Source organism: Carcharhinus amblyrhynchos, chromosome 14, assembly GCF_965287045.1.
Source record: "Carcharhinus amblyrhynchos chromosome 14, sCarAmb.v2.hapA, whole genome shotgun sequence".
Taxonomy (NCBI): Eukaryota; Metazoa; Chordata; class Chondrichthyes; order Carcharhiniformes; family Carcharhinidae; genus Carcharhinus; species Carcharhinus amblyrhynchos.
The window spans coordinates 71,838,970-71,852,499 of record NC_137337.1 but is presented as its reverse complement, the minus strand read 5'-3'; the positions used below and the strand labels follow the sequence as shown (position 1 = coordinate 71,852,499).

Genomic DNA, 13,530 nt, shown 5'->3' with positions numbered 1-13,530 from the left:
TAAGAATTCTCTGTTATAGAAACCCGACAGTTGAGAAGGAGGCCATTCAACCCATCAGGTCTGCACTGACCACAATCCCAGCCAGGCCCTATTCCCGGAACCACAATATTTACTCTGCTAATCCCCCTGACACTAGGGTCAATTTATCACGGCCAATCCACCTAATCCCATCTTTGGGCTGTAGGAGAAAACCAGAGCACCCGGAGGAAACCCACACAGACACGGGGAGAACGTGACCCAAGGTCAGAATTGAACCCAGGTCCCCGGCGTTGTGAGGCAGCAGTGCTAACCACTGTACCATCATGTCTCCCAAAGACCATCCACCTTAAACAAATCTGTCAGTTAAATTCAGTTTATAGTCACCAAACAATACCAGGAGGATGATCCAGTCTGGGTAGCACCTTTGCCTGGTTTAGTCTTGATATTTAAACTTTTTACAAAGGTATAAAGCATTAACTTAGCTGTAAGACTTCAAAAGGTCCCCTCCTGTTAAAGGAATTGTTTGCATGATGCTGTCTTTGCACCACCGGACATTCAGGCCGATGGAATTGGTGCCGAATAGCAGTCTTCCTTAGGCTGTTTGCATTAGGGAGGAAGAAGGATGTGTATTCAGTTTTAAGCTTAAGTTTTTTAAGTTTATTTATTAGTGTCACAAGTAGGCTTACATTCATACTGCAATGAAGTTACTGTGAAAATCCCCTAGTCGTCACACTCTGGCACCTGTTCGGGTACACTGAGGGAGAATTTAGCACGGCCAATGCACCTAACCAGCACGTCTTTCAGACTGTGGGTGGAAACCAGAGCACCCGGAGGAAACCCACGCAGATACGGGGAGAATGTGCAGACTCTGCACTGCGATCCAAGCCGGGGATCGAACCTGGGTCCCCGGCGCTGTGAGGCAGCAGTGCTAACCACTGTGCCACCGGTGAGGTTAGATTCTAACAAAGGGAAGAATTTGGCGGTGTTTTAATCGGGACTTTGTTATAACGTTCAGTTTTGAGTAGTTTCAGAGCGTGACTGGAGTGTGAAACTGAAACGAGGAAATGTTAACATTGGTGTAAATTTCTTCCCACTTCTCTGTTTGCAGTTGGAAGGATGGCCTTGGATTCTGTGCTCTTATCCATAGACATCGGCCAGAGCTCATTGACTATGCAAAGCTGCGAAAGGTCTGGCATCCCTTTTTTCTTGCATTTGTGCATATCTTTTGTTGTGCAGATTAATACATTAGGTTAGTTGATACTTGATCTAGATTCATGTGTCTATGCTCACTCTCCATCAATCCAAATACAGCAAAACCTTGTGGAAACGATCAGTCTCTGAAAATGTTCATGATAAAGGGGATGGCGTGATATGGGTGGAGAGAGGTTTTGTTGCCAGACCGCATTGTTCAGTTTGTACAGAAAACTTTAGTAATGTTTATCCTTTTTACAGACTCATAAAATCCCTACAGTGCAGAAACAGGCCATTCGGCCCATTGAGTCTGCACAGACCATAATCCTACCCAGGCCCTATCCCCATGACCCCATGCGTTTACTCTAGCTAGTTCTCCTTACAGTAAGGGGCAATTTAACATGGTCAATCCACTTAACTTGCACATCTATGGACTGTGGAAGGAAACTGGAACACCTGGAGAAAACCCACGCAGACACAGGGAGAATATGCAAACTCCACACCAACAGTGACCCAAGCAGCGAATTGAACCCGGGTCCCTGGTGCTGTGAGGCAACAGTGCTAACCACTGTGCCACCGTGCTGCCCTGCTTAATATTCATGAGCTGGGCATTGTGCACTCACCAGTTAAGGTGGTCAGTTGAACTCACCCTGCCTTGTGAACTGAGACTTTCCAGCTGGGTGGCATAGTGGTTCGCACTGCTGCCTCACAGCACCAGGGATCTGGGTTTGATTCCAGCCTCGAGTGACTGTGTGGAGTTTGCACGTTCTCCCAGTACCTGCGTGGGTTTCTTCCAGGTGCTCTGGTTTCCTCCCACAGCCTGAAAGATGTGCTGGTTGGATGCACTGGCCGTGCTAAATTCTCCCTCAGTGTACCCGAACAGGTGCCAGAGTGTGGCAACCAGGGGATTTTTACAATAACCTCATTGCCTACTCCAAAAATGTGCAAGTTAGGTGGATCGGCCGTGCTAAATTGCCTCTTAGTGTCCAAAGATGGCTTTCCTGGTTTTAAGTACAAATTGTCACAGTTGTGGCAGGTCAGTTGTACCTGTTGAAAAGATATGAGTTCAGCAGTAAGCTCATGATGTTGGGAACTAATACTGCGAATGAAGGGTACAGTCCAAAACAAAATAACGGACTGACCTACTAGCTATGAACTCTGACCCTTTGCTTCCTTTCCTTGATCCAAATTATGCCCATTACCCCCACCACTCTGTGCCACCCCAACCTCCGGATGCTAGAATCAACCATTGAGCAAACAGCCCCGACACTGGGAGCCATAAATTGTTGAGCTCAGGACCAACCCCAGATAAGGATTGAAAATGCAACAGATATTGGTTAGAGAAAATGAACAAGGAGTAACAGGAAGCACGAGCCAAATACAAGCGACAGACTTGCAACATTAACTCAAGCAATATGTGCAAATATGAACCCAAAAAGAGACACCCACCCTCCTGTCCACAACCCCAGTTATGACAGTGTTGACTATAGGCCTATGAGAAACAAGTAAATTACACCGAAAGTGCATTTGAATTTGGAGCAGGAGTAGGCCATTTGGCCCCTCGAGTCTGCTTCCCCATTCAACAAGAACGTGGCTGGTCTGATTGAAACCTCAACTCCATATTCCCACCCCGTCGGCCTTTCACCCCTTTGCTTTTCAAGAATCTGATTCGCTCTGCCTTCATGGGGTCTGTGGCGCGGTGGGTTAGCATCCTTGTCTCTGAGCCAGAAGGCTCTGGGTTCGAGCACCCACCCCCCCACGCGAGGATTTGATGGACGTGGAAGGTGCATTCACGGTGCCAAAATGGGGTTGTGTGTGTCAAGCTTCCAAACACGCCAATGGCTGGCAGTAAGAGCGGGAGAGACTCCTGGTTGGCACATCTGATCACTGCACGTCTGAGGCCATTTCTGTCAATTTGATGATTTGGAATCTCTCCCAATGTGTTTTCCATTTTAAGAAGTCCACACTTCAGTGAGCAAACTCAAATATCCTAATAACCAAATGATGCACTATCTAGGACAGTGAGCCCACCAGCAAATAATGAACCTCTTTTACCCCGTTATAGAATCCCCACTGTGCAGGAGGAGGCCATTCGGCCCTTTGAGTCTGTACCGACTCTCTGACAAGTATTTTACCCAGGCCCTATCCCATTAACCCCATGTAATTATTCCACTAATTCCCCCAACCTAGCGTCTTGGGACACTAAGGGGCAATTTAGCAAGGCCAATCCGTCTAACCCGCACATCTTTGGACTGAGAGAGGAAACCGGAGCATCCGGAGGGAACCCACGCAGACACAGGAAAAATAAAGAATGAACAAAGAACAGTACAGCACAGGAACAGGCCCTTCGGCCCTCCAAGCCTGCGCCGATCATGATGTCTGCCTAAGCTAAAACCTTATGCGCTTACGGAGTCTGTATCGTTCTATTCCCATCATCATTCCAATCCCATCCCATTCACCCAGATGCACCTTAAATGCTGCTATCATACCTGCTCCCACTACCTCCCCGGACAGCGCATTCCAGAAATTCACCACCCTCTACATTTAAAAAAAACCTGCCTCGCACATCTCTAAACTTTTCCCCACTCTCCTTAAACCTATGTCCCCTAGTACTTGATAGGAAAGAACATCTGACAATCCACTCTGTCCACGCCACACATCATCTTGTAAATCTCTATCAGGTCACCTTCATCGTTCCAGTGAGAACAACCCGAGTTCATCCAACATCTCCTCGTGGCTAATACCCTCCAAAACAGGCAGCATCCTAGTAAACATCTTCTGTACCCTCTCCAATGCATCCACTTGCCGGTGCAAACTCCACACGGACAGTCACCCAAGGCTGGAATTGAACCCGGGTCCCTGGCGCTGTGAGACAGCAGTGCTAACCCACTGTGTCCCCCCATTGTCCCTTGTCAGCCTAAGAATGTTAAATCGCCTCTCGGGAGGGGGTAATGTCAGTCTTGATGTCCTGTTTTGACATCTGCTTTTTCCTTACTTGTGTTAGGACGATCCTTACACCAATTTGAATACGGCCTTCGATGTGGCAGAAAAATACTTGGACATTCCGAAAATGCTGGACGCTGAAGGTGAGCGAGCTGTTAACGTCCTTAGTCGCAATAAATCTGAGCGCACTTTAGTGGCACCATCTTAACACCATTTTAATCACAAGATAAGCCTATTCTTTTGAATGAGGAGCACTTGAGTCAGTTCATGTAAGTACCTGAACACTCCAGTTTTAATTGAATAGGTGGACTAAGCACACCTAAGCTACAAAAACCATTCTTTCAGAGTTTATGCTATGGTACCGATCGCTTCATGCTGCGTTGAGCAAATATCCGCAACGTGTCTGCTGTCTTACAATTTGTTGTCTTGTCAAGAAGCAGCCTCGATAGAATTTGCCTTGTAGCAGGATGTTCATGCAGATTGTGGATGCTCGGGTTTTACTCCAGAACTCAAGTTGCAGGGGTTAGTAACATCTGGAGAAGGTGTACTTTCCCACATGGACCCTCAGACAGCTTTAGCTGCTGCCTAAATAGGGACTGAAGTTAATTGATTCCGAGTGACCACAGTGCATGTTCCTCCTGGATCTGAATCCTGATCTCTCTGCACTCACTGAGAAAACAGGTTGAATCTTCTTTGTGCTGCGAAGTGCAGAGATAATGCTCGCTTGGCATCTGTGCAACGTCCAAAACGCACTGTTCTCAACTTCGGAAGGAATGGTCCAACCGAGCAACTCAAGAGGCTACAGTGTCACGATTGCCAGTCTAGACCCTGAGAGGGTTGGGGGGGTTTCAGCTGTGCAAAAGATGTTGTCAGTGGCTAGAAAGGGTTTGAAAAAGCACAGACAACTTTATTGTGGCACCCACTGTTCATATTTTCAAACAGGGGCTCCTTGTGAGATTGAGACGGTAAGATGCCTAAGGAAGAGGCATGTATAAAGAGCTGTGTCATTGATCATAGAATCCCGACAGTGCAGAAGGAGGCCATTTGGCCCATCTAGTCTGCGCTGACAACAATCCTACCCAGGCCCTATCCCTGCAAGTCCACGTATTTATCCTGCTAATCACCCTAACCCACACATGTTGGGACACAAAGGAGCAATTTAGCATGGCCAATCCACCTAACCCTCACATCTTTGGACTGTGGGAAGAAACCAGAGCACCCGGAGGAAACCCATGCAGACATGGGGAGAACGTGCAAACTCCGCTCAGACAGTGACCCAAGACTGGATTTGAACCCGGGTCCCTTGCGCTGTGAGGTAGCAGTGCTAACCACTGAGGGGGAAGAAGGCAGCCTCAGTGAAGCCCTTGCTCAGGGTCAAAGAGGACACCAAGAATGTAAAGAACATGGATTTGTCTCAGATAGTGGCCAGGAAGAGGGATGGAAATGGTTGCTAGGGAACAGAGATTGAGGCAAGGGCTGAAGACAGTGACTTTCTGGATATTTAATTGGAGATGATTTCTGCTGTTCCAATGCTGGGTGTCGAACAAACAGCATGGCAAATCCGAGACGGTGGAGAGGACAAGCAAAGTGATAATGAGATAGAGAATGGAAAAACTATCTGGCTAAAAGTCAGAGAGAATATTTTATCACAGATATTGCTTTTAGCTGTTAGGAGAGGTTGGGGAAACTTGGTTTGTTCTCACTGGAAAGACAGAGGGTGAAGGGTGACCTGATAGAACTCTACAAGGTTATGAGGGGCATGGACAGAATGGATAGTTAGAAGCTTTTTCCCAGAGTGGAAGTGTCAATTACTAGGGGGCAGAAGTTTAAGGTGTGAGGGGCAAGGTTTAAAGGAGATGTACGAGGCAAATGTTTTACACAGAGGGTGGTGGGCGCCTGGAACATGAAGGGGCAATTTAACATGGCCAATCCACCTAACCTGCACATCTTTGCAGTGTCGGAGGCAACCCACGCAGACATGGGCAACCAGGAACTCACTGCTAGGGGGGCTAGTGAAAGCAGATATGATAGTGACTTTTAAGGGGCATCTGGACAAATGCATGAATAGGATGGGGGTAGAGGGATATGATCCCCAGAAGGGTAAGGGGTTTTAGTTCAGTTGGGCAGCATGGTCGGTGCAGGCTTGGAGGGCCGAAGGGCCTGTTCCTGTGCTGTACTTTTCTTTGTTCTTTTTTCTTTGTATGGGTTAGGTTGATTGGCTGTGCTAAATTGCCCTTTAGTGTCAGGGGAACTAGCAGAGTAAATACGTGGCATTATGGGGATAGGATTGTTGTTGCTGCAGACTCGATGGGCCGAATGGCCACCTTCTGCATTGTTGCGATTCTATGATTTCCGTAATGCAAAAGCAAAATACAACGGATGCTAGGCAATTAGGGATGGGCAGTGAATGCTGGCCTGGCCAGTTGGTGAAGCCTGTATCCCTTGAATGAATAAAAGGGAAAAAAAGTGCTGGAAATCTGAGAGAGAATCAGAAAATGCTGGAAATTCTCAGCAGGTGAGCAGCATCTGTGGAGAGAGAAACAGTGATAGCGTTTCAGGTCAGTGACCTTTCGCCAGGACTTTTCCTGACTGATATGAAAGAACATAAGAACTAGGAACAGGAGTCGGTCATCTGGCCCCATGAGCCTGCTCTCCCATTCAATAAGATCACGGCTGATCTTTTTGTGGACTCAGCTCCACTTACCCCACCCGCTCACCATAACCCTTAATTCCCTCACTGTTCAAAAATCTATCAATCCTTGCCTTAAAAATATTCAATGAGGTAGCCTCAACTGCTTCACTGGGCAGGGATTTCCACAGATTCACAACCCTTTGTGTGAAGAAGTTCTTCCTCAACTCAGTCCTAAATCTGCTCCTCCTTATTTTGAGGCCATGCCCCTAGTTCTATTTTCACCCACCGGTGGAAATGACCTCTGTGCTTCTATCTTGTCTGTTCCCTTCATAATCTTGTATGTTTCTATAAAATCTTCCCTCATTCTTCTGAATTCTAATGAGTATAGCCCCAATCTACTCAGTCTCTCCTCATAAGCCAACCCTCTCAACTCCAGAATCAACCTAGTGAATCTCCTCTACACCCCCTCCAGTGCCAGTATAATCCTTTCTCAAGTAAGGAGACCAAAACTGTACACAGTACTCCAGGTGTGGCCTCACCAGCACCTTATACAGCTGCAACATAACCTTGCTGTTTTTAAACTCTATCCCTCTAGCAATGAAGGACAAAATTCCATTTGCCTTCTTAATTACCTGCTACACCTGGAAACCAACCTTTTGTGATTTATTGAAGGTTTAAAGTTAAAGATTAAAGTTTACTTGTCACAAATAGGCTTCCATTAACACTGCAATGAAGCCACTGTGAAAATTCCCTAGTCTCCACACTCCGGCCCCTGTTTAGCCAGACTGAGGGAGAATTTAGCACGGCCAATGTACCGAACCAGCACATCTTTCAGACTGGGACGAAACTGGAGCACCTGGAGGAAACTCACGCAGAGATGGGGAGACTGTACAGACTCCACACAGACAGTGACCCAAGCTGGGAATCGAACCCGGGTCCCTCTGGCGATGTGAGACAGCAGTGCTTACCACCATGCCGCCCATGAACTCTCATGTTCATCCCCTCCAGTGTTGCCAGTTGGGGAGCATTTCCAGCTTTCTCTGTCCTTACTCTAAGAAGTTTCCTTGTTCCCAACCACTGGAAAGAAACCTCGAGAGCTGCAGTAGCCTGGAACATTTTTGATATGAGAAGTGGTACTTCAGAGAGCAAGGCAAAACTGGAGTTGAACTGCAAATGGTTTTCTGACTAAATTGGGAAATTTGAGAGCAATTAGCCTAGCAGGATGAATTAAATGGATTTGGTATCAGACAAGGCTGACAAATAAACTAAAGAACTCTAATTCCCTGAGAATTTTGAACAGCTTTCCCCTTTATATCATGAGATTTACCATTGTTAGATCCTAAATGTTGTGATGATAGCTAAATTACATCATTAACATTTCAATAAGTGGAAATTTTAAACTCCTGTTGACCAGGGAAACCATTTGAAATCTGCTCGTGTGTGTGTGTGTGTGTTCTCCACTCCATAGCATCCCTACAATGCAGAAGGAGGCTATTTGACCCATTGAGTCTGCACCGACAACAATCCCACGCAGGCCCTATCCCTGTAACCCCATGTATTTACCCTGCTAATCCCCCTGACATTAAACGGGCAATTTTAGCACGGCCAATGCACCTAACCCGCACATCTTTGGACTGTGGGAGAAAACTGGAGCACCCGGAGGAAACCCACGCAGACACGGTGAGAATGTGTAGACTCCGCACAGTCACCTGAGGCCGGAATGGAACCCGTGACCCTGGCGCTGTGAGGCAGCAGTGCTAACCACTGTGCCACCGTGTCACCCCCAGCGTTCCAATTTCCAGCATCCTATTAACTGCTGTGATAGTAAAGCCACCCTAGTCCCAGAGTGGGAGAGCTGATTGGTGGGGATTTAACCTGACTCAGGTTGGGTGGGGGGCAAGGTTGAGAAGGTCGGTCTGGGAATTGAACCCACGCTGCTGGCATCGCTCTTCATCATGAACCAGCCACTGAGCTAACTGCGAAATACTGGTGAACAGTGTGGGAAAAAAACTCTTTGATAAACTTACATTGTCGTTTAGAACAAAGCTTTTTTTTGTTAAAATGCCTAATCTGTTGTTGTGCTATATCTCAGTGACGTTTATGCTTTTTAAGTTTATACCACTCTGCCTGAGATCAGCGAGCGGGACAGGGGGGTCTGCTGTCACCCTGCCTGAGATCAGCGAGGGGGACAGGGGGGTCCGCTGTCACTCTGCCTGAGATCAGCGAGGGGGACAGGGGGGTCCGCTGTCACTCTGCCTGAGATCAGCGAGGGGGACAGGGGGGTCTGCTGTCACCCTGCCTGAGATCAGCGAGGGGGACAGGGGGGTCCGCTGTCACTCTGTCTGAGATCAGCGAGGGGGACAGGGGGGTCCGCTGCCACTCTGCCTGAGATCAGCGAGGGGGACAGGGGGGTCCGCTGTCACTCTGCCTGAGATCAGTGAGGGGGAAGGGGGGGGGTCCACTGTCACTCTGCCTGAGATCAGTGAGGGGGAAGGGGGGGGTCCGCTGTCACTCTGCCTGAGATCAGCGAGGGGGAAGGGGGGGGTCCGCTGTCACTCTGCCTGAGATCAGCGAGGGGGAAGGGGGGGGTCCGCTGTCACTCTGCCTGAGATCAGCGAGGGGGACGGGGGGGGGTCCGCTGTCACTCTGCCTGAGATCAGCGAGGGGGAAGGGGGGGGTCTGCTGTCACTCTGCCTGAGATCAGCGAGGGGGACAGGGGGGTCCGCTGTCACCCTGCCTGAGATCAGCGAGGGGGACAGGGGGGTGGTCCGCTGTCACTCTGCCTGAGATCAGCGAGGGGGACAGGGGGGTCCGCTGTCACCCTGCCTGAGATCAGCGAGGGGGACAGGGGGGTCCGCTGTCACTCTGCCAGTGATCAGTGAGGGGGAAGGGTGGGCCCACTGCCACCCTACCTGAGATCAGTTGAGGGAGAAGGGAGGGGTCCACTGCCATTCTGCCTAAAATCAGTCGGGGGGGGAAGGGAGAGGGGGTCCACTGCCACTCTACCTGAGATCAGTGAGGAGGAAGGGGCTGTCCGCTGTCACTCTGCCTGAGATCAGTGAGGGGGAAGGGGGGGTCCGCTGTCACTCTGCCTGAGATCAGTGAGGGGGTAGGGGGGGGTCCGCTGCCACTCTGCCTGTGATCAGTTGAGGGGGAAGGGGCTGTCCGCTGCCACTCTACCTGAGATCAGTGAGGGGGAAGGGGGGGGGGGTCCGCTGTCACTCTGCCTGAGATCAGTGAGGGGGTAGGGGGGGGTCCGCTGCCACTCTGCCTGTGATCAGTTGAGGGGGAAGGGGCTGTCCGCTGCCACTCTACCTGAGATCAGTTGAGGGGGAAGGGGCTGTCCACTGCCACTCTGCCTGAGATCAGTGAGGGGGAAGGGGGGGGTCCGCTGCCACTCTGCCTGAGATCAGTGAGGGGGTAGGGGGGGGTCCGCTGCCACTCTGCCTGTGATCAGTTGAGGGGGAAGGGGCTGTCCGCTGCCACTCTACCTGAGATCAGTTGAGGGGGAAGGGGCTGTCTGCTGCCACTCTGCCTGAGATCAGTGAGGGGGAAGGGGGGAGGGGCCTGTGATCAGTCTGGGTGGTAGGAGGCGGTGGGGGGAGATAAAGGGCTCAGTAATGTTGTGGGGTGGGGCAATGTCTCTGAGGGCCAGGGGGAGGCATCATCCGGCCCGGGAGCGAGATGGCAGGGGAACTGCATTCTATTGGATTTTTTTCTGCACATGCGCGATTGGAGGCACCAATCGGAGCTACAGAATTTTGGGCGTGTTAAGCCCCGCCCCCAGGCTTGTGCAGCGCGATTGGGAATGGCTGATATTTCTACAGGTGGAGTGCGTATTAGCGGAAAGACATTCTCCCTCTGGGGCAGGACCTCCATTTTGACAAGAGTATTGATTGCCTCGGGCATTCACAGAATCTTTCATTTGGTTGACTAATCAATATGATTAATGCCTTGAATCGCTCCAGGTCTGCTCAGGAGATCAAATTATTGGAAGTCATTGCCAGATATTGGTACCAAACAGAAAGTACCTTCCAACTTGTGAGACTGGTGATCTGGTGCTATAAGGGAATAATGGGATGTTTACTCTTGTTTTCGAATGGGACTTTATTATTGGACGCCGGGGAAACACTTGTGAAACACTATATTCCTGTACTTTTAACATCGAGTACAAGTTCAAATAATAAAGGTTTTAAATCTTTCATGTTTTCTCTGTTACCACCCAAAGGAAAGCATGTTATTGTCTTGACTATTACATTATTTCACTTTTATTCGAATTCCCAGTTCATATAATCCCAGTGGTGCAGAAGGAGGCCATTTGGCCCATCGAGGCTGCACTGACAACAATCCCACCCTGACCCTATCCCCCGTAACGCCTCATATTTATCCTGCTAGTCCCCCTGACACTAAGGGGCAATTTAACATGGCCAATCAACTTAACTGGACCATCTTTGGAGTGTGGGAGGAAACTGGAGCACCCGGAGGAAACCCACACAGACACGGGGAGAATGTGCAGACTTCACACAGACAGTGACCCGAGGCTGGAATTGAACTTGGGTCCCAAACGTTATCTGAGTTTCTGGATTAATAGTTGAGCATCAATAACCACTGGGCCATCACCTCTCTTTGTCACAGTGTGCCAGCAACGCTATCCACTATTCCACTGTGTCGCCCACAGTTTAGGTCCTCCTCCCCATGGTACCAGGCCCTAAAGGGCCATGGATTTCCACTGGATTGCTCTATGCTTATGCTAAGCAAATGACTGGTGGTTCTCCATTGCCCCCTGCAGTGTAGCTGACCAAGCATCTCACCTTCTCTTCCCGCCTGCCATCAGGTATACTGGAAGGACTTAACAGCAGGATAAACAACCTGTTTGGATGCACCTTCCATGGCCATCAGGCCCTGGAGTTGGACTTGAAATCAATTCTTCTGGCCCGGAGATAGGGACACTATCACAGAGTGCCACAAGACCATTCTAGGGTAGTGGTTAGCATGGTGCCAGGGCCCCAGATTCAAATCCCAGCACGTTCTCCCCGTGTCTGCATGGGTTTCCTCTGGGTGCTCCAGTTTCCTCCCACAGCCCGAAGATGTGCGGGTTAGGTGGATTGGCCATGTTAAATTGACACTTGACGTGAGGGGGATTAACAGGGTAAATATGTAGGGTTACGGGGATGGGGCATGGATGGGATTGTTGTGGGTACAGACTCGATGGGCCGAATGGCTTCCTTCTGCACTGCAGCGATTCTGATTCTAGTTATTGTCTAATCCATAACTAATTTCCTGATCACTTATTTTGGTAAAAGACATGAAGCTACAACTCTTGTTGCGGCGAGCTGGCCAGTTCACGAGTTGATGGTATTACAGATGTGTATGTGCGTGTTGTTATTCCCTTCTTTTGACATTTTTTTTTAACGTGCCTTATATTTCTTTTCACTGACGATGTGTTAACCTATTTAAGACAACGAAGACTAGTCATCAGCAGCAGGGGCTGGGTCTCTTTTTGTTTTAGCCTAACCCGCAGGCGTGTTTGTGTGCCTGGGAAGAATTGAAATTCCCAGAAGTCGGGGAGCTGGATTTCACCCGGATCGCCTGCAATCTCCGGAAGGCTGGGATCGCCCCAGGCCTCTTTCACCGAGCTTCTCGTGGGGGTTCCCTGTCTGTAGTCTCACCCGTCCTCTGCAAATACAACTGTTGCTAAACGTTTTTCCCCTGTCGATAGATGAATACGTTGTGTTGCGTTTATTTAAAAAAATTAAATCCTCTCCTGTGTTTCCCTTCAGACATTGTGGGCACAGCTCGACCTGACGAAAAGGCAATCATGACTTATGTCTCTAGCTTCTACCATGCATTTTCAGGAGCCCAAAAGGTATCCCAGGAATCCATATTTCCTGCAGCAATTGCTTCTCTGGCTAACTATATATTTTTTTTTCCTGTCCTCCAGCTGGTATGTGTTTCTCTCCTCCGCCCCCCACCCCCCCCACTCCCATGCTGAACTTCCACTCTTGATATGACCTCCTGTGTTGCATGACCGGAACAGTTCTTCGCTGATTGTACCTCGCTTCGCCTTTCCCTCTCCTAATCTCTTCTTGTCTTCCTTGCACAGATCTTATAAGCACGCTTAGGCCGGATGAAAAGGCTGTAATGACCTATGTTTCATGTTACTACCATGCATTCTCGGGTGCGCAGAAGGTGAGAAACGCCCCCTGTAGAGTTCCCCTTTTGATTTAGATCGTCCTCCCTCCCGTTTCCGTAGATCCCGTACCATCCTTCACTTCCTTTACTGGCCTGGCTCACTGTTGTCCAACTGAAGGAATAAGATTGAGGTGCTGGTTAGAGGTTGAACACACTCCTCCATCCATCGCACCAACACTCGCCCTAGTGGTGATGGTGTTGGGTGGCACGGTGGCACAGTATTTACAGTTTCTCCCCGACACAGTGAAGGTCCAAATGGGAACGAGGACTGGACCCAAACTTTAGAAGCCCTTGCACTCAGTCTACTGTATTCGTGTACCTCCGGAACTGCATTGCATAGAGCAAGGTGTGACCCACAGCACGGTGGGCACAGTGGTTGGCACTGCTGCCTCGCACAGCGCCAGGGACCCGGTTTCAACTCCCACAATCTGAAAAATGTGCTGGTTGACCGTGCTAAATTCTCCCTCGGTGTACCCGAACAGGTGCCAGAGTGTGGCGACTAGGGGATTTTCACAGTAATTTCATTCCAGTGTTAACGTAAGCCTACTTGTGACACTAATAAATAAACTTAAATTTGGCCTGGACAAATTGGA

At 49.3% G+C, this 13,530-nt stretch overlaps 1 protein-coding gene across 6 annotated transcripts in view; it reads left to right on the top strand.

Moving 5' to 3' along the window:
- actn1 (actinin, alpha 1) overlaps positions 1–13,530 on the top strand; it is a 186,761-nt gene that overhangs the window by 112,978 nt on the left and 60,253 nt on the right. For 3 of the 6 annotated variants that reach the window (XM_080203078.1, XM_080203076.1, XM_080203080.1), the window contains exons 6-8: positions 1,088–1,166; positions 4,175–4,256; positions 12,849–12,934. In XM_080203078.1, the coding sequence (XP_080059204.1) occupies positions 1,088–1,166; positions 4,175–4,256; positions 12,849–12,934 (247 nt within the window). Of the gene's footprint in view, positions 1–1,087; positions 1,167–4,174; positions 4,257–12,525; positions 12,612–12,848; positions 12,935–13,530 lie in introns of all 6 variants that reach the window. The other 3 variants (XM_080203077.1, XM_080203075.1, XM_080203079.1) reach the window with 1 other exon arrangement.